Source organism: Hakea prostrata, chromosome 10, assembly GCF_041222555.1.
Source record: "Hakea prostrata isolate BN-2017 chromosome 10, UWA_Hpros_2, whole genome shotgun sequence".
NCBI lineage: Eukaryota > Viridiplantae > Streptophyta > Magnoliopsida > Proteales > Proteaceae > Hakea > Hakea prostrata.
The window spans coordinates 6,644,388-6,666,157 of record NC_142609.1 but is presented as its reverse complement, the minus strand read 5'-3'; the positions used below and the strand labels follow the sequence as shown (position 1 = coordinate 6,666,157).

The 21,770-nt window shown below is 39.0% G+C and overlaps 2 protein-coding genes across 2 annotated transcripts in view; one reads left to right on the top strand and one right to left on the bottom strand.

The window, feature by feature from the left end:
* Positions 1-21,770, top strand: part of LOC149001758 (ARM repeat superfamily protein) — a 58,154-nt gene that overhangs the window by 18,957 nt on the left and 17,427 nt on the right. Inside the window, exons 6-12 of the mRNA XM_089138084.1 lie at positions 2,103-2,284; positions 2,431-2,673; positions 4,021-4,208; positions 6,764-6,857; positions 6,968-7,024; positions 7,119-7,253; positions 14,758-14,823. Of these exons, the coding sequence (XP_088994210.1) occupies positions 2,103-2,284; positions 2,431-2,673; positions 4,021-4,208; positions 6,764-6,857; positions 6,968-7,024; positions 7,119-7,253; positions 14,758-14,823 (965 nt within the window). The remainder of the gene's footprint in view (positions 1-2,102; positions 2,285-2,430; positions 2,674-4,020; positions 4,209-6,763; positions 6,858-6,967; positions 7,025-7,118; positions 7,254-14,757; positions 14,824-21,770) is intronic.
* On the bottom strand, positions 17,232-18,497 carry LOC149001759 (DNA replication licensing factor MCM6-like). The gene has a single exon (XM_089136986.1). It carries the CDS (start codon positions 18,354-18,356, stop codon positions 17,232-17,234), a length of 1,125 nt encoding a protein of 374 aa, XP_088993112.1. The 5' UTR covers positions 18,357-18,497.

Below are 21,770 nucleotides of genomic sequence, written 5' to 3'. Positions count from 1 at the left end.
CGGTTTTTCTCCAAAAAGTATGATCGTCTGCAGACTATATGCTGGTCAAATGATGTTTGATCCTTAAAGCTTCGTTGTCATTTGATTATTTTTGGAATGCCTATTAAGTGGTCCATTAGCTCATTTCATGTAACCATCCATTTGTCCAAACATCATTGAAGAGATGTCTATTAACTTTGCTTTCTCTAGCCTTTGGATCATCATTTACTTTACTTCACTCGTTGTTCCGTCAAATATCTCGTTGGGATTTTTCCACGATGAATGTCTTGATACTATTCGGCTGTGATTTATTGTCAAAAGGATGTGAAAGTGTGAGGGAATGAAGTCTTGGAGAATGTGAGGATAGTAAAGCCAAGTGTAGAAAATATGAGACAATTTCCAATTTTAGCTCTTGTTTATTCTAACAACGGAAGTTATCATTAATTAAAAAAAAAAACCGGAAGGAAGTGAAAAAAGTGAATGGGACCCACCTTATTAAAGATTTAATATGCTCTTTGCAAATTGTTCAATTTGGTAAGAAGTTTTAACCAACCTACATGAGAAATAAAATGGGAAAAAAATAGAGAGGTGAAATGAGACACAAATTCTTTAAACAACGAAAGACTTAAAAAATGAGATGAAGTGGGCAGAACTGGTTTAAGATATCGGCATGTATCATATTGGTTGATATGTATCAGTACTCGTCAGTCTCAAAATGGTACCATGGATGTCTATTTTTCTTAAAGAATACATGTTTCATGTGTACTGAAGGCCGATACTGTCCAAGACAATAGGATGCTGTGGTGCTATCAATGCAAACAAGTATAAGTTTTTTTTTGATATGTTTTAATATCTGTTGCTGATATTGTTTGATATGGTCTGATATGACACAATACACAATACATATGTACATCAGTACATGTATTTGTCGATGTGGCTTGATACGATATGATATGTACTTATACATCTCACTACACTCTAGATTTAAGTTAAACCCCTTATTTTTGCTAAAACATGAAACCAACTAGCCTTTGGTGGACAAGATACGCAAACACTGGGAAAACTTCAAATCTCCTCTTGTAGCTTTTCTTCTGCAAATCTTGTTTAGGCTTGCATCCAAGACTTCAAAATTATTCAAATAATTTTGAAGAAACTTTGACATTTGCATCATCCAACAAGTAGCCATCAAGTATTGAAGGGGGGGGGGGGTTCTTAAAGAAAAGCTTAGTTTTTGGAAATCTTGTTTTTGGTTCAATTATTTGCTATAAATACATGCATTTGGGAAAAATTAGGCATGTAGATGCATTTATGTTGAACATTTGGAAGAATTTGAGTTCAATCCCAAATGCGTGTTTATTCCCCAAGAATGAAAATTTAATTTATAAAGCTTCTTGTTTTTAAAACTTCTTATTTCTTCCTAAAATTAACCTCAATCCTTGTGGGAAGACTGCATGCGCTGTATCTACATCCGATCTTTGACATTCTTTGGTATGTGTTATTCTTTATTTAAGTGTTTAGCATGATCAGTGACTATGTATTGGTTGTTTTTATTGTTTCTGTTCAATTTTGATCGCTCCATACAATTCTGAACCAATTGATACATATCTCTGACACCCTACAGTATCTCTCGAAAACATCCAACTAATATGATACTCAAGACCAATACTTTAGACCTTGCTTTTCTGCACTTAAGATGCTCTTACATTCTCTTGACAATCAAGTACAGGCTCTAGAGATGGTGGTTGGTGATGAAAAATTGTATTGTTTAACTTTTCCACTTTCCAGTTCCACTGTGTAAGTGTGTTTACAGCCCTCTATGATTTCATTTTGGGTTAGGGTAGGGGGATGTCATGTGAGCATTGTATCCATTCCCTTAATTTTTATAATTTTCAACTACTTGTTCGTAGTGGGATCTGGTTTAGTTATTTTGTGTAATTTCCAGATTAAGAGAAATGCGTTTTGGTAGGGGCCAAGTAGCAAGCTCTCTTCATCTCCTTGCTGTCTTTTTTTTATTTTTCATTCTTTTTTCCTTTACTGGTTATTATTATTATTATTATTTTATCTTTTTAAAGGTTTCATAGTTGACTATACCAATTTCTGAAACTTCCATTTATTTTTTCCAGTGAAAAAATCTCCTGTTCGACGGGAGCTACAAACTTATGCTCGTGGCATCTGGGAATTGCTGCCTGCCTTTTGTCGGTATCCAATTGATATAGATCAAAAGTTTGAACCTTTGGCCAAATTATTGATATCTTTTCTCAAGAAGGACTCTTCTATGCTTACGAATGTAGTCCTCGCTTTGCAGGTTTGAATCATTGTTAATAATGCAGCATGTTAAATCTTCCTTCTGTTTCAGTTATGGTAGAATTGTGATCTAGAGAGTTTGGCATTCCTCATGTTGTATTAACTCTTACATTTGTATTTTCTTCCTAACATGGTTATTTCCTCTAGGAACTTGTCAATCAAAACAGAAGTGTGCTTAGTTCTACTCATGATGCTAATGAGCTTATGAAAGGGTCAAATGACTGCGCTGGAAAGGATTCTTTCATGCAACCCATGAAAGCTCGTTTTCAGTTCTCAAAGAAAATTGCCAAAAGGAACATTAGAGCTATGTCGGTTTATTCTGTGGAGTTGCTTCAGGCTCTTACGAACGTGTTTTTTGATTCAACTCCTGAGAGTCGCAAACATTTGAAGGTTCTTCATTTATGTTCTTCATTTAATTTAATCTTCTGAAGTTTGTTTTAAGATAAAGATGATGTTAAGTTTTCATATTGATTGATGACCAATTACTAGTAATCCTGGTTCCTTTGAAATGGGTAATTTATTCTGGTAGTTTGTGTTCTTAATAATGGATGTGTCATGTTAAATTTAGGTACCATTGCAGGTTCTCCTTTTTTTTTTTTTTTTTGAGAACCCAATAAATTTTAAATAGCAAAATTACCTACCCAAGAAGGTTTTGCATAAGAAGCTTGGCTGTTTGATACTTGTTGAGAAATCCTGGTGTTGTAATAATTTGATATGATCCAAGGTTTTCCTTTGGAAAGGTTCCAACACAACAAAATCTCATGTGCCATCAGCTGTCTGCAGTTTGTCTCCTGTACAAAGAAGCTGGCCTTGGCATGAGAAAAATTGAAGATTTAATCACAATTGGTATTATCAAGTTGTATGGAAGTCAACCTCCAGCCACCATAATATTTGGGTTGGGTCTGTCTGGCTCCCTCTGCTTGAGTCCATATCCTTGGATGCTTTTTGGGCTTGGTGCAAGATCTTGAAGTTACTCAATTTCTCTACAGGCCATTTGCAACAAAATGTGGATGGTTCTCCCACCTTTCTGTGGCTGGAGCCACTGGACCATTGGCATCCTATGGTCGTTCTCCTGCACTTGATGTCCCCCAGGCCCTGCTTCGCTTATAGTTGTGGCCTTTCTAAGCACTCCAATGTTGCTGATATCGTTACTTCTGGAGATTGGAACCCCCCACCTCCCAGCTTCCTCTTCCTTTTGGCAATGAATTTTTATTCACCAACTGGAAGGATTGTTAAAGTGCACTAAGGGCCTCACGAAGAGAGACAAGAAGAAAAACAGAGAGAGGTGAAAAACATCAAAACTGGGTCAATATATATTTTAATCAGTGATGTTTCAACGACGTAAGTTTCTCTTCAAAATCGATGTTAAAAAGTTCATGACCAATAAAAAAAGGAGGAAAGATCTCTGGGTGAGAGTACCATCCATTGCAAGACACAGGGAAGAAATAACTGCCCTGCCATGAAAGTTGGAAATCTCCCCCCCATGATGCCATGTGCATGCTATGCCTTTGTTCATGTGCATTGGCTACACTCCCAATAAAGACTGTTGCCCTTAAAATAAAGTAAGATACTACAAAGTACAAAGAATTAGTAAAACTTGGCTTTTTCAAGTAGGTGCTTGATATGGTTTATGCGCAATACATGCTGATGTTGTTTTGCTATATTTATTGTGCTTCTAAGAATTTAGTAAGTATTAAAATGATGTGTGATCTTTTAAGTGCTTCTTTGCCTCTTTAGGATGCTATTAGATGCATGGCGTCAGTCTCTGGGTCTTCAGAAGTAAAGAAGATTTTCCTATCTTCACTGAAGAAGTCTAAGCTTGTAAGTGAAGTGGCTGAATTTGAAAAGTCGGAGAGCCATTGCTCATCTGTTGATGCAGAACAAGGAGAGGATTCAAAGAAATGTGAACAGGAAGACTCTCAGAGGTGATTAACATGTCCTTTTGTTCTACATGCTTCTTATGTGTCTTTAATACTTTTGAGTTTCATATTCTTGATACTGTTGCTTTCCGTTGAAAAGTCCAGTTTCAGAACCTGGATCTTTATTTGGCTCTTATTCTGCTTACAGATCCTACGAGTCAGTGAATTTATTTATATGAAGATGAAGATAATCCAACTGTTCCTTTTCCTTTTTGGGGATATATGGCAGAAGAATATTTTTAAGTTACAAAGGGACATACATATTCACAAAGGAAGTTATGAGGAGAAGTAATTAAATGTAAAAGGGTATACAAGAGAAATGAGTAATGAACATCCAACCTTCAAAATGTTGGGTATTTGTCCCATATCAGTTAATTGGGACCTTGGCATTGGGCTATATACTTTCAAGGAATCCCCACTGATAAGCTTAGGTTGTTAAGTAGGAAGATTAACCTGGTTTCTTGAACAATACCAAGTGAAAGAATCAGAACATGCACATACAACAGAAAATGAAGAATAAGAGAGGGTAAGAGAGAAGATGGAGAAATTAGAAGCTCATGGTGGGAATGGAATACCATACCGTGGTCCTCCACAATGTATCTACAAAATTCTGACTTGGGTGAATTTACTATAAAAGTCAGTTGTATTAGTGACATAGCACTGACTCCCATGACCCATCATCTGCTAATACTAATACCAAACATACCCCTTACGGTCACACTATTAATACTCCCTCTTGAGATGGAAAAATAGATTTTGCCCATGCCCAGCTTCAAATGCCCTGCCCCTGAAGGAAATATTTCAAAACAAGGCCGAATAAACATGTCACCAAACTGATCAGCAGATTTGTCAAAAGGTGTACAAATCAATTGGTGGTACAGATCAGCACCAAATTGGACCTTTCTTCTTCTTCCTCCTTTTTATTTATTTATTTTATATTACTATCCTTTGAAATCAATCTAGGGTTTGATGGATATGGGTGTTGGCGTTTGTTCTCATGAGCCTAAAAGCTGAGTATCTAGGCTAAGTATGAAAATAATGTATTAATTGATTTGGGCTTTATTTAGTATAGTTTGAAGATTAGTTGACCACTTGACCTATAAACATAAATAGATGTATTTGGGATGATTTATGACCCTATTTCTCATTAAATAAATTTATTTAACATAAATTCATAAATAGATCAAGAACTGTTTTTAACATTTGTTTGTGCGTGTATCATTAATGAACATGTGCATAATTACTATTTAAATAGGGGTAAAAGGGCAAAACTACAAAAAAAATTAGAACAAAATCTTATTTTTCTTGCTCTCCAACCTCCAAATTGCTCCCATCTACACTTTAACAATATCTGTGGGATATTAAAACAAACCCAAATGAATAAAAGCGAGCCAAAACCAAAAAATAAAGCCAAAATATATTTTACAAGGTAAACCAAAACCAACCCAAGACCAAACCAACGATACATTGTATATTATTCATCCAACAGTACCAAACCTATTTCCTGTTATTCAATATACTATGTCTAGTAGTAACAAAATGAAAACTGTTTATTTCTCATAACCTATTATCATAATTGATTACTCATTAGGTCACAAACATAATTATAAATCATGCAAAAGAGAGCCTTAGGCTTTCATTGGTACAATATAAATTTATGATTATTTAACCTATAAACATAAATAGATGTATTTGGTATGACTTATGACCCCTGTTTCTCATTAAAATAAATCAATTAAATCATAAATTCATAAATAGATCAAGGGTTGTTTATGATTTATCATGTATCACCATAAACTGTTAATTTTTGTTCATGTTAATGATCACGTGCAGAATTGCTGCTTAAGTAGGGGTTAAGAGGTAAAATTACAAAAAATTAGAACAAAACCTTGTTTTTCTGTCTCCAACCTCCACATTCCTCAAAGGCTGCAGCCAGCCAACACTCCAACAATGGTTTAATCATATAGCATCTGAATCTGCCTTAGACTATTAGAAGACAATTGTTGTAATAGATACTGCTAATCTATGTAATTGTTGTCTTAACTAATACAAAATTTTTTAGCATTTAAAAAAAAAAATAAAACCCCTCCACATTCCTCCTATTTCCACTTTAACAACATTTTATGGATATGAAAACTAGCCCAAACCAAAACCAAAACTAAAGCTGATATATATTTTACAAGGTAAACCAAAACCAACCCAAAACTAAACTAATGATACGTAAAATTCACTAGAAATATTCTTGGTATTGCTTCAACTAATTTTTGGCAATTAGTGGATTGTGTGTTAATAGCTCCATGTTGGTGGTTTTAGTTATGTAATGTCCAATTATGTGTAGGATTGGGATGGAAATGAAGTTGCATTTGTTGTTGCAGTATCTCTCTCTTTTTTTTTTTTTTTTAAAATAAGTTTTGCTTTGTGTTTTAAAATAAGTTGCAGTACCAAAGATGTGTCTTGGAGCCTCTGAGAAATATGTAAATGAGTTAGACAAATGGATTTTCTTCATGATACAACAAATTAGAACAGAAACCTTGTAGTTTAGTAACTCTCTTTTTATGCAGGTGTCTGATAATGGAGTTTGCATCCTCTCTTGTTGAAGGAGCAAATGAGGATCTAGTTGCTTTGATTTTTTGCTGCACCAGGGCTGTTCTACAGGTACAATTTCATTTGAATTTTGTTTTTTTGGCTTACCTAATAATTTTGAAGAAGTGCATTCTTCTTCCTCTTCAGGTGCTAAAACTGTCTTTCAACTCTTTGTTATTTAGGCAAATTCGGAAATTGGTATACCTGAAGCATACTACACTCTGAGCAGAATATTTGAGGTCTCTTGAGAACTTAAATGTACTTATATGGTCCATAAGTTATTTATTTATTTTATACTCTTTTACTTATTGAACATTCTGATGTTGTTTGCAGGAACATACATGGTTTATGTCTTCAAAATTTAATGAGCTTTTGGATCTATTCCTCATTCTGAAGCCACCTGTTGATATCATGTCTCTGAAAAACCGCTTTGCATGTTTCCATCATTTGTTGGTTCATATTTTAAAGGTCATTACCCTTTTTATTCTGGTTTAAGTAACATTTGACCATGTTGAATCTAATTAAAAGAGATATAGGTGAACAGAAAGAGACAATGCCAAAAGTAGCCTTAAATTATGTGATTTGAAAAAATTGCAACCATTCATGAAAGAATTAGTGCATCAGAATGACACTGTTCGTGTTTTCAAGCAATTCAGTAACCATTGAGTAAATGTGGGTGACCATGTGATGTCTGTATTCTCTCCGTGAGAGAGTTCATTGTATTATCCCTTTGCCCAACATATGGACTGAAAGAAGGTGCAGGGGTTGCCGCTTGCATAGTTGGGGATCCTTTTCTTTTCTTTTCTTTTTGCTCCTTAGGGTTTTGTGTGTTGATGTGTAGTGACTCATCTGTTTTGGATCTTCTAGATTGACCTGGGGAAAAATCTTGGCCTTTGGAGCAAACTCACATTTTGTTTGACCTAGTTCACAAATGGAAGGACGTTAGGGTTGTAGGGTTTGAAGAACCTTTCTTGGGAAATGGTTTAATCATAGGCCACTAGAAGCTGCTGGTAAGGAAGGGTAATGGAACTATCAAATGTACCATTAACTGATCTCTGTATTTGTACCTGTGTTATTTCTATAGAGTACTTTTTTCTTTTGTCAAAAAAATGTTCCATTTTTTAAAAATCCCCGAGGGGTGGGACGGGCTGTATACAATGTACTTGCCTTAGAAGAGAATCTAGTATGCTGCAATATGGAGATATCCATGCCCAAGGTGACAATAATTCGGCTGTTCTTGGGGATTTTTTTTTTGGGGGGGGGGAGAGAGAGAGAGGAGCCATAGAGGACATATGGAGTTTAGACTCTAGAGACATCAAAGAATTTGGCTTTCCAAATTAAGTCTATGGAATGGGAGTTGGAGATCGGTCTTCTAAGATTCCATTTCATTCTAATATGAGGGTTGGTATCCCCGAACAGAAGTTTGATGGCGATGTCACAAATAACACTTCTGGAGAAAGTCATATCCAACCATAACCACTCCCTTGCAAAGGATAAGGGGCACCTCTTAGGGGGCCCAATAGAACCCATGAACTCTTCCAAATAGATAAGGCTTGTGACCAAGAGAAGAATAGGTAATCAATTTTATCTACACCATTTCAACAAAGGACACAAGAGGCAAAGGTTGAGAGTTTTCTAGACATTGACAGCAGAGTGATAGGAAATGTGACTGTTGAAGCAAACTAAGTTGTGCCAAGGGATACATGGGCTGTGTGATCTTAACAAATTCCTAGCGGGCTGGGCATGCTAGCGCGTGTAGGCTTGCAATGTCGGTTCGCTCCTGCCAATACCTAGCAAACCTATAGGCTGTTGGACTACTTGGAGCTGGTAGTAAAGAGCCCAATGGGGGGAGGGGAGCCAGATGATCCTATCAAAATTATCTTTTTCTTCTTTTTTTTTTTTTTTTTTTTTTTTTGGGGGGGGGGGGGGAAGTGATGCAGAACCAACACCTAATTGTGTTATTTTCCCTTGGAATCAATGTAGGGTTGATAGATTTAGGTGTTGGGCATTTATTCCATAGGTTTATTTGCTAGTGGGCATATTCTATGGGCCATAAACATGAGTACTAAGCTTGAGTACGAAAACAAAGGAGTTGATGTGTACTAAGCTTGAGTACGAAAATACAGGAGGTGATGTGATTACTGAGGAGTCACTTGAGTTGAGGTAGTTAGCATTACACCTTTCAATTTAAGGTATTGTTTTGTTTACTAGAATTAGCATTCCTTCCTAATTAGGGATTTGTAATTGGCTAATTAAAGTCTATCTAACACTCCCATTTTGGATGATTGAAATTAGACTTGAAATATTGGTTTTTGCTTGGGCAAAGCTTGGTTGCTGCCTTCATTCTGTGTGAGAAATTGCTTTCTAGTGTTGAATCTAGATTTGGTGTTTAAAATCTGGGTTGCATGCTCATTGGTGTGTAATCTCTAAATTACCGGTTGGTGTTTTGAACTATGATGCAGTTCCAACACCTTGTGGGCTTAATTACCTTAGGGATAGGCCTATGGTTGGGTCAAATAAGTAGTGGGCCTTTTCATTCCATGGGTAACCAATGTAATCGACCAACTTAATGGACTTAAAACATGGGTATATGAGTACAAAAATGGGTGGATAATTAACTAAAATCTGTTCTGAATTCATTTGGTGCTGATTTGAATTAGTTGGATCAGTTAGAAGTTAGTTAGGACTTCTATTTTGGCTCTTTCAATTGGTTTAGAGTTATTCTTGGAGTTTGTTAGGAGTTAGGATTTTCTAACTCCTTTGCTCTAGCTTTCTAAAACTCAAGTATGAATTACAATGGATTTAGTTCAGTTGTGAGAGTGCTTTTCCTATTTTGTTTCAAAGTTGTAGCCTTATATTCAATCCTCTGATTTGGCAGATATTGATATTTTATTTCTGTTATGCAAAGAGCATTATTACTCAGTTATTTTTTCTATTATGGCAATCAGAACTTGTGGGTCATGTCCTTGTTGTCGTGGTGTTTAATATCCGGGTGAGCTTGTAGGTGAGTCAAACCCTAGCTGCTGAGATCTCTTCCATCATATCTGGACCTCCTCTCCATCATCTTCTTTCCTCCCAGTCCCCCCTTTCTTTTGTGTACTTTTTCGGTTGCTGTTACATACTCCATATCAACCGGCAACTAAGGATTTTGTTGGCTCTTAATCTTTAGTTTGGCTTCTTCTTTTGAGGAAATCATCTCTTCTGCACCCTACCTTTGCTTCATGTTGTGGGCCCTAAATCAAATCCTAGCTTCTTTGACCCTAGAGTCCTAATTTCACTCAATCACCTGCTATAATTAGGACGTACCCAAACCCTTTTAAACTTAATCAGTCATTCCTCCTACATCATCAAGTAATGCCTTGAAGCTGTAAAGCCAACACCTCACCCCAATCCTACAAAATAGTCCCTCCAGCCCCTTGTTCAAAATAGCATATTTGGCTCAGTTCTGATTCAGATCTTGGCGTTTGGCCTTGGTTGAACCTCAGTAAGGCATGGTTTTAGATCTTGATCTTGATGACCAACTTGATCCCTCAAAATAGTGAGTTGGGGTGATTTTATTTTGTTGAAACCAAAATTGAGTGGTAAGCATTAAATTACGGTAAAATTCCGAGATATTCAAGATATTAGCAAGCTCTTGCTTAGATTTGAGTGAGAGATATTCAAGATTTGACCAAGGTCACCGAGATATTATTGAGATATCTGATATATGATCGAGATATATGAAGTTATGACTGAGATCTCGGCGAGATTTGTTAATTTTTTCTCTCGCCAATTGTCTTGTCTTGCTTGGCGGAAAAAGCAGTATATCTCAGGAGATCTCACTGGGATCTCTGGAGTTCTCAAACCAAGATCTCATTGGGATCTCTCAAGTTCTCAAACCATGGTAAAAGGCTACATCAAACTGACTGTGGAATCAGTCCTACTATCTTCATTTTGCAAGGTACTTCATTGAAGATCATATCAACACTGTAGTAATCCTGTAGGTTCACTGATTCCCACTCATTTTATTCCCCCTTTCTGCTTCTTGATTAATCCATCAACCCATTGATCCCACCATCATGAGTAAACTTGCAATTCCATATATCCAGGTTTTCAAGCATCAGTTTCTGTCCAAATTACTGCCCTAGATTCCCCTCATTGAACCTAATTCCGATCCAAGTTGGAACTCGTTCCCGCTATCCAAACCCTAAATCCAACCCTTATGAATTCAAGTAGCAAGAAACCCCGAAATCAAGTACTTAGATATACTCTCGTCCATCCATTGGATTCCTGCCAAATTTTAGACATTTACTCTATTCCGATATACTAATTATGATTCAAGTTTCACTGATTGGATTTTTGGTAACTGATAGACAAATATTTGCCTCAAACCCTATTTAATGTAAGAAATTTATTTATAATCATCAGAATTGCTTCAAATTGAAGGATACCCGAAGTAATGCTAGACTGATAGATGGTCAACTAAGAGCCAGTTCTTCCAAGATCTTGAACAACCAACTTATGTGACAAATTAGGTTAGGTCTAGGTAGGTTTAATTATGGCCTTATGGGCAGGTTCCTGTGGTTTGGGCTACGATATAATGATTTTGCTGCTAGGGATGGAATGCTTGATGTAGAATGGCTTAGTGATCTCAAATGGGATGGTTAAGGCTTCAAATAGATTGGGTATTTGGGTTAGATTTCAACGGGGTTCAAGATATAGGGTCAAAGTTGGGTGATCCAGGTGGATATCTTGAGATGGGTTTTGGGGGTGTAGTGGACTCATAATTGAATGAAACTTGGACCTAGTCTAGAGCTTGCTGCCTAGGAGATGCTCATCAGGTTTTGTCAAATTTGGATGGTTAAATTTCAAGTTATGGATAATCTAGATTTTGGGTTCCCTGGGGAGTCCGAAAATTCAAGAAAATGGGGGTGAGCTGGGGGGGGGGGGAGTGAGAGGAAAGAAGGATGGGGTATAGGCTGCCAGATACCTGGATGGGGAGCCTTGTAGATGCTTTGGAGTGAGTACTAATAGAGTTTGAAGGCTGTGAGTTCAGCCTCAGAAAGCATCTTGGCTTGATCTCGCCTATAACCTTGTAGTTTCTCCAATCTTGTACCTTCTCTAACTGACTGGATCAAAACCTGTTCTTGCAGACTTGCGGCATCAAATGCACATAAGAAGCTCTCACAAAACTTGAGAGAAAATTACTACTTTGTACTGTAGTGCCTCCCATCAATGGGGTTCTAATAATAATATTAGTACAGTCCTGTCCAGACTAGGACTTCAAAACAGATGCTAACTAGGAATTAGAAACAGCAACCAAGTAGGTCTTATAGATTGACCTTTATAAGGACTAGTGGACCCATTTTTGGGCTCCTTTATTAATTAAAAACTGGCTTTAAATAAAGGACCTAAAAGTACTAGACTTTCCTTGTGGTCTGAAATTGCTGACATTGAAAAGGAAAAAAAAAAAAACTTTATGGAAAAACAATAATGACTTGAAGTGCTGCTGGACAGGAAGCCTAAGGGATTCACCCGGGCTTCCAAGGGCAGGACAGCAAGTCTGAAGGCTCTAGTTAGGTGATGGATCTGCGTCACTATCTTACTTCGTCATCACTGACACAGCTAGAATCTTTAATGAAACAAACCTTCTTGGACCCTAGATTCCTTAGTTTCTGCCCTACACATACCAAACCAACTCTTCAAGATTTCCCTATATTCCCCAAGTTCGAGTTGGAGCTATGATGTAACCCAGGGTCTGGGTCAGTCTTCAGGATCCTCTCAATTAGAACCAGCAGCACTAGGAGGATTAAAACCTTACGGTTTAGGTCAATATCTTAAAGGACAGTTGCAAATAATACTCCAAACACCTCACGGATAGGCTAATTTTAAGCTCAAGTCTTCGGGTCAGGTTTAGGGTAGTCTAGGGTTAATTAGGAAGGGGTTTAGGGTTCAGCCAGATTAGGCGTAGGGCTGTAATTTAATGAAAAGTATTCCGTTTTAACCTGGAGGTAATTGCAGAATTCTACAAGCTAGGATTTGTATGATTTAGGTCTAGAATTAACTCTGACTTTATTATTTTATGATTTTAGAATTAATCCTTTAAGTCTAGGGCTCAAAACAGGTATACTAGTTGGCTTGGGCAAATTACGTATAGACCCCCTGGATCTATAATCAATTATATCTACTACCCCTGAAAACAAATCAATTACAAATACCCCTTTACTATTAAGTAGTAAAGCCAATTGATGATATTAACAGTAAGGGGGTATTTGTAATTGATTTATTTTTACGGGTGGTAGATGTAATTGATTACAGATTTAGGGGGTCTATATGTAATTTGCTCCATTGGCTTAGAAATCTTGTTTAGGGTTATGGCTTGGAGGGGAGGTAGAGAAAGTGTAGGAGAAGGTACTCCTAAAAGGGTTTAGGGTTTGATTGAGAGTTTTGGGAGTTATGTGAGTTTCACTGGAACGAGGATTAGTGTTAGACTAGGGTTTGGGTTGTGGTCCAATTGGGCGGAAACTGGGAGGGTAGGTCTCTATGCTTAGGGGAATGATGTTCTTAAAGTTTGGGATAGATCTAACAGCTAGATTGCCGTGGATCTGACCTTGAATTTTAGGTCTAAGGAAAAGTCTCAAAAATTGCAGAAAAATTCCAGAAAAATAGGTAAAGGGTGATAGGAGCATTAGGGTTATGGTTTTAGGGTTTGGGAGGGTGGCTAAGGGTAGGGAAGGATGGGTAGGGGTGGGGGAATGTCTGTACTTACTTGCAGAGGGTGTTCCTTGAAGAAGTTGCAGAAATTCAGAAGCTTCAATGGCTGCCTCAGGGATGAAGATGGAATCAAAATTCCAGAACTTAGAGATGATGGAATCAAAATTCCAGAACTTAGACTTCTCTTTAGCTCAGGCCACAGGGACTTCCATACTGACTGAGACTCTTATCAGAACTCACAAAATACTTATTCAAATAAAAAAAAGTAAAGATAGATCCATGACCGTTGGATCGAGCTGGTAGAGGAGTAGCAACTGAAGTCTACTAGCAAGGATTTTGGCAATGAATTTGTGAGGTGGATTGCAACAGAAGATGGGTCTGAATTTTGAAAAGGAAGAGGCATCCATTTTTTTAGGGTTGGGGTAGAGAAGAATTTCATTAATTTTAGGGAGCTGGCTGGGATTCTAAAAGAAGCTATGAGTAGCTTTAATGAGGTTCATCTTTTTTGATATGTAAGCTCGCTGAGTAGAATTCCATACTAAATCAATCAGTGTCGTTTGGATTTGTGAGAGAGAACCACTTTGTGGGTTTCCTCTTCCTATAAGGGATAGATTGGAGAGAAAAAAAAAAGTTAAGGGTGGACAAGTTTGCAGATGAATTTCTTTTGGACAATACACTTACGCTGAAATATAATCATGCGCATGGGGTAGGGGCAATACCATTATGGGTTTTTGCTACATCCATCCTTAACCCCTTTCTAATCTGGCAACTAATATTTTTGCCTTTTTTAGATGGAACCAGCTCCTTGCCTCCATTTAGTAAGGGTGTAGCCTGTTAGTTGGCTGTCTATTTAGTCTGGGATAGTATCATTGGATTGGGCAGCTTAAATTAGATATATTTAAAACACTTTGTACCTTTATGTTGCTACCTCGAAGTTTCCCCTTCCTTTTTGTCACGGTTAAATCACTTACTGGATTGAAGTATTGCTATGGCTTCACACAATGAGCATCATTCTCTATTTGAAGTTAAGAATAATTTATAGTTGCTCTAGTACTTATATATAATTATTTACATTTAGAAATGAGTGTGTTGTAAGTAGTCTAAGTCTTGAAGCAATCAATTCTGGATTCACTGTTCTTTTCATTGAACTACTTTACGTCATTTAATGCAGCATCCTGAATTTACCTCTATTGTTCATAGGACATTTATGCTTAAGTTACTCCACATGTGTATTTTTTTTAAATGATTCCAAGTTTATTTATGTATTTTTTGGGTGCAGAATGATTTGGAGGGAAACTCAAAGGCTTTTCTCATTCTCAACGAGATAATAATCACTTTAAAGGATGTATGAGAGTTCTCTTTTTTTACTTCCATTTTCTATTTAAAATATAACCTGAAGTTTTATTCCTTTTCCTTTCTTCTCCCAGCCCCCTTGTCAGCTTTGGCTTTGTAAAGTTTGATTTTTGTTAGATTTGTCTGAAGATTCTCTCTTCCCCTTCCTGCATTCAACAGTGGTTAAAATAAACTGAAAATTCATTATTTAAGGAAATTGTGTTAACTCTTGACTTTTGAACACTTTAGAGGAGATGGTGATACATACAGCCCCAGTTAATGAGGGCCACTTCTTCCAAGATCTCTTAAGAGAACCAACTCATATTGGACCAAGAAAGAGTTTCTTGAGATTTTGGTTATGGGAGATGGAGGTTATTTGTGAATTGTGATATGGGCTGTGATGTGATGATTTTGCTAGTAAGGATGCGTTTAGTTAGTGACTTTTGAATTGCCTGGTTGGATTTATTGGTATGGGGTAATATCAAGGATGATGAGTTAGTTTTGGAGAAATTTATAATGGTGGAAAATATGGTGGTATGGGACAGGTCACAAGTTCTTGAGATATGGGATGAAAAGTTATGGGAAATGGAGCAAAACTTGGAGATGATATAGGTACTGATATAGAGACCTGGTCCCCCAAGTTTGGCGGGGTTTGGATGGTTTAATCAGAAGATATGAGGGTTCTTGTTTTAGGGGTTTGGGAGAGTACCAAAATTCAATAAAGTGCTTGTATCTTGATCTGATATTCTGATGGTTAGATTGGTGTAGATCTGACCATATATTTTAGGTGTGATGGGAGCTCAAAATATTCCAGAAAAATTAGAAAAAAGGGTGGCATGAGAGGGGAATGGAGTGTAAGCTGCTAGATATCTAGATGGAGCCTTGAGGATGGAATGCTTAGACGGAGAATGAAGGTGGAACTCTGATCTTCAACCTTTCGTAGCCTCGTAGGTGTCTGTGCCTGATTTCACCTAGAAACTTCCTAGGGTCTGGATCTTCAAACTGATTGACTGAACCAAAATAAACACACAAAGTGCTCAAAGGAAAGCTTAATTTCATTCATTCATATCTGATCTCTAATCTAATTGATGGGGGGCTTATTGATACCCTTGCATAGGAAGTCCTAAAATTAAGACTTAGAAGCTGATTTAAACTAGGAAAGTGGAAACTGACTTAGGACTTAATCATAAGAAAAGCCTATTCTGCCCTTATAACTTAAGTTGGGCAGAACTTACATAATTGAACCAATTAAACTAATAAACTAGCCTACTTTCGTACTTGACCTAGATTTTAAACTTTTGGGCCCATAAAATAGTCTTGTGGCCACACAAACGTATTAAAGAAAGGCCCAACCCTCATATCTACTGACCCTAGGTTGATTCCAAAGGAAAATGGACTGATTCAATGCTGGATCTGTATCAACTCTTTCCATCTTGAAAAAATTCGTCCTCAAATTTGGTACTGTTGTGGAGGGAATAACAGTATGTAGCAGCCTTCAACACACAACAATTTTGCAACACCACAATGAATGAAGTCTTCAACTCTGGGAGCTTTCTCTTCAAAAAACCATGGCAGCATGACAAAATTGATATGATCTTGATCAAATTAGCAATCATGCACTTGGGATAATTGATCAGAATTTCCATCAGTCTTGATCATGTCTTTGCAAGATTTTGTACCACCATATTCAGCTTTGGCAACTCTTTTCTCAATGGATTTGAGTAATTTCTTCATCTTCCACTCTTTTTGGCTTGTTGTCTTCAACAATTTCTTCTGAAATTATTTTGGCAGACATGGGCAGCAGCTCTTCCATGTTCTGTTAGGCTTGACTTCATGTTGTATTTCCATCATTGGAGCTTTAAGTGTTGCCTCTTTTCTGAATCCCAGTTTGCCTTGATTCCTTCAACTATCAGTTCCTGTAGTCTTCTGGTAAGAGCACAAGTTTCTTTTGCCTTGTTATCAAGACTTCCCATGCTAGCATCCTCCTTTTTTTTTTTTTTTCCCTTTGTTAGGACCCTAGGGATGAGGCCTTGTGAAATGAAGGTTAGTTAGGGTTACCCTAGGGATGAGGCCTTGTGGAATGAGGGTTAGTTAGGGTTACCCTAGGGATGAGGTCTTCTGGAATGAGGGTTAGTTAGGGTTACCCTAGGGATGAGGCCTCCTGGAATGAGGGTTAGTTAGGGTTATTTGAGATAATAAATAGAGGGAAAGAGGGAAGAGAGAGAGAATCGAATTTTGGAGAGTCTTGTTGGCAGCCGTAGGCTGAGGGAACACCGTGAGGTGTGGGGGGTGATTGGCACCATAGAAACCAGTGTTATCTTGTTATTTCTTGCATTCTTGTATGAATTTTTGGAAAATATTATTAGGGAACACCGTGAGGTGTGGGGGGTGATTGGCACCATAGAAACCAATGTTATCTTGTTATTTCTTATCGAATTCATCAATGCAGCATATGCCATTATCAGCAAGCATTAGAGCACCAGCCTCAATACAGAATTCTCCAGTTTCCGGTTCCTTAGCCACGGTTGTTGTTAAACCTGCAGCAGAGGAGGATTTTCCAGATGTGTAGACAGATCTTGGAACAATACTTGAAGTATACTTGAGGAACTGAGACTTTGCACAGCTTGGGTCCCCGACAATGCACACATTGATGTCCCCCCTCAGGTTGATACCCTCATGGGTGACCTTGTGGACACCACCCAAGAGCATTAGCAGGATAGCACGTTTGATTTCTTGGTGACCAAAAACAGTCGGAGCAATACTGTTAACAAGCTTTTTGAAGAAATCAGGAGTGTTCCTCATCCTTTGGATTTCATTCAACTCATCTGCCGTGAACTGCAGGTTATCATCATCCCCCATATCCTTCTTTCTGTTCCTAATGTCGCTGTTCCTCCTACCATCAGAAATCTGTACTGAATTGGCAATGAAGGCCATGCGATAGGAGAGATCCTGCACCCCTAAAGCCCTAAGACCCCTAACACCTTCCTGGCCAGCAGCAGAATTGTGGCACTGGGAAGCTTCTCGTCGACATTCTGATCTTTCCCCTGGTGATGCTAATGCCAAAACATCTGGTACTACAACAACAGAACCTGTAAAGATTACCGTGTCGCCAGCTCTGGCCTGCTCCACAATTTCATGATGAAGGATGACATCCATAGATCGAGGAAGGGAGCCTGGTGGTATCTCTTTGGTGGTTTCCTGCATCCGAACCTTCTGCCAATCCGCAAATTTGCTATCTTGATGAAGCAAAGCCCATTTCATTCGATTAAGACAGTGTGCGTTGGTACAGACAATCGGCTCAGAATATTTAAACTGCTGTTTGACATTCTTTATTACGCTGCCACATTCCAGGCACTTGAAAGTCCCTTGTAGAAGCTCCGGTCTCACCTCACTCGTACGAGTGACCACCCCCGTCACTGAAACTAATTTTCCGATATTAGAGGTCCCCAAATCCCTCAATCTCTTAAGAAGAGGAATGTTGTAGAAGGCTACATTAATGTCTTTGTTGGGGTTGTCATCAGCTATTAAGGTCGGCTTCTGCACCATCACAAACCTTTTGCAAGCATTCTTCAGGTACGGTTCGAATCATAGATACTCATCCGATATGGCCTTCTGAAGGACATTGTTGAACCGCATTACGTGAGAAAAATCAATGAACATTGTAGTCGATTCCTTCAATTTCATCGCTTCGATTCTCTCTCTTCCCTCTTTCCCTCTATTTATTATCTCAAATAACCCTAACTAACCCTCATTCCAGAAGGCCTCATCCCTAGGGTAACCCTAACTAACCCTCATTCCACAAGGCCTCATCCCTAGGGTAACCCTAACTAACCCTCATTCCACAAGGCCTCATCCCTAGAAATTCATACAAGAATGCAAGAAATAGCAAGATAACATTGGTTTCTATGGTGCCAGTCACCCCCCCCCACCTCACGGTGTTCCCTCAGCCTACGGCTGCCCACAAGACTCTCCAAAATTCCATGCTCTCCCTTCCCTCTTTCCCTCTATTTATTATTTCAAATAACCTTAACTAACCCTCATTCCACAAGGCCTCTCATTCCCTCAGCCTACGGCTGCCCACAATACTCCCAAAACATTCCATGCTCTCCCTTCCTTCTTTCCCTTTATTTATTATTTCAAATAACCCTAACTAACCCTCATTCCACAAGGCCTCTCATCCTAGGGTCCTAACACTACCGGCCCTCGAAAATCACCTTGTCCTCAAGGTGATGGAATTGTTGAAGTTTAGTCGTGTGATGGTGCCGCATAACCGTAGTAAATCAAAATCATCTTCCCAGGCTGAATAACACACCCATTGCTCAAAATCAGACTTGGAGCGTTTTTTTTTTTGTTGCATGCAACGAAATTAATCCCCATCGCACCGCTGCATCTCAAGGAGCTTGCGGGCAGCTGTTGGAAGACGGTGGATTTTCCTCAGTTGCTGCAGCCCCAACCTTGCCGCCTCCCTTTCTATTCTGAAGTTCAGAGGTTGAAGACGATGGTTCCCCAACTTGTTGGTTCGGTTGGACCATTTTCTGGCAAGTTCTTGGTTCAAGCTTGGTTTGGGTTTGGGTTTTGACCCGTTTTAGTTATTTGGGTTTAAAGTAATGCTGAAAAGGTTTGGATTTTGGGTATATGAAATGGGCTAGGCCCATGAGTGATGATGAAAAGGAGTAAGGTCCAAATACTTAAACCCATGGGTGAAGAGTAATGGGCTGATCGTTGGTTTGATTGTATGGATTAGGTTTTGGGTTATGAAACTGTAATGGCCCAAAATAATTCTATTAAATGGGCTAGACATGAACACTTAAAATCATGGGTTAACAAATATGGGTTGGATATTGAGTTAATGAAATACGATGGGCTGGGGGTTAATGGAATGGGCTGGGCTCAAGGGGGTTTCTTAGGAAAACGTACGGCCCAATCTTTGAACTTGGATCTCTTGGGCTCTAAATCTGATTCTATGCATACCTGAATTGGGCCCGAATTAGAAGCTCCTTGGCCCTTAATGTTTGAACCAAACTGATTGACCGGTTTGGGTTGAGCCGAACCAACCTCAAAAACCCTAAAACTCCACCGTCTTCTTCCTTTCCTGCGAATAGAATTTTTGGCCGCCTGCAACTTGCCGTCGATTGTACCTGGCCTCCTTGTATGCTTCTTCACTTCACTGCATCTTGATTTTATAGCAAAATATTGCTCCTCCACTCTGGTCCGGTAGCTATCTTCACTCAATCCTATCTTCATCTTTTTGCTCCACGTTTGGTGATGCGTGACTTCCGTAGCTGGCAGTACTTCATCCTTCATTCGATACTTCTCAACCTGGTTGTTGTCTATCTCCAAATTTGATGTCGGTTGTCTCTCGTTGCTAAACTCACACCTCAGGGCTTCTTTGAATCCCGTCCAAGAAAATGTCGTCCAATTCTTGTGATAGATCCAGTCAAGTGCCTCTCCTTCCAGATGTTGGATCGCTACCCCCAACCACTGCTCTTCCTTGATCTGGTTCTCCCAGCAGAAGAGAAGAACCTCTAAAATCCATCTCTGAACTCCTCCTTCACCAGAAAACGAAGGCAGTGCCATCACCTCCTTGGACGTCAGCTCGATGCCAATTGAGAAACCCTAATAATATTTCCCAAAAATTCATACAAGAATGCAAGAAATAACAAGATAACATTGGTTTCTATGGTGCCACCCTCCCACACCTCATGTGTTCCCTCGCCCACGGCTGCCCACAGACTCCCCAAAATTCCATTCTCTCTCTCTCCCTCTTTCCCTCATTTATTATCTCAAATAACCCTAACTACCCTCTTCCGGGCCTCATCCCTGGGTAACCCTAACTACCCTCATTCCACAGGCCTCATCCCTGGGTAACCTTCTACCCTCATTCCACGGCCTCATCCCTAGGGTCCCACTTGGAATGTTTGGGAGTTTGTGGGCAGCCGTGGTGAGGGAATGGAGGCCTGTGGAATGAGGGTTGTTAGGGTTATTTGAAATAATAAATGAGGGAAAGAGGGAAGGAGAGAATGGAATTTTGGAGAGTCTTGTGGGCGGCTATAGGTTGAGGGACACCGTGAGGTGTGGGGGTGACTGGCACCATGGAACCAATGTTATCTTGTTATTTCTTGCATTCTTGTATGAATTTTTAGGAAATATTATTGGGTTTATCAATTGGCATTGGAGCTGAACGATCCGGGGAGGTGATGGCCCGCCTTCGTTTTCGGGTGAAGGAGGAGTTCGGAGATGGATTTTGAGGGTCTTCTCTTCTCGGGGAGAACCGGATCAAGGAAGAGCGTGGTTGGGGTAGCGATCCAACATCCGGAAGGAGAGGCACTTGACTGGATCTATCACAAGAATTGGACGACATTTTCTTGGACGGGATTCAAAGAAGCCCTGAGGTGTGAGTTTAGCAACGAGAGACAACCGACATCAAATTTGGAGATAGACAACAACCAGGTTGAGAAGTATCGAATGAAGGATGAAGTACTGCCAGCTACGGAAGTCACGCATCACCAAACGTGGAGCAAAAAGATGAAGATAGGATTGAGTGAAGATAGCTACCGGACCAGAGTGGAGGAGCAATATTTTGCTATAAAATCGAGATGCAGTGAAGTGAAGAAGCATACAAGGAGGCCGTGTACAATCGACGGCAAGTTGCAAAGGCCAAAAATTCTATTCACAGGAAAGGAAGAAGACGGTGGAGTTTTAGGGTTTTTGAGGTTGGTTCGGCTCAACCCAAACCGGTCAATCAGTTTGGTTCAAACATTAAGGGCCAAGGAGCTTCTAATTCGGGCCCAATTCAGGTATGCATAGAATCAGATTTAGAGCCCAAGAGATCCAAGTTCAAAGATTGGGCCGTACGTTTTCCTAAGAAACCCCCTTGGGCCCACCCATTCCATTAACCCCCCACCCATCGTATTTCAATAACTCAATATCCAACCCATATTTGTTAACCCATGATTTTAA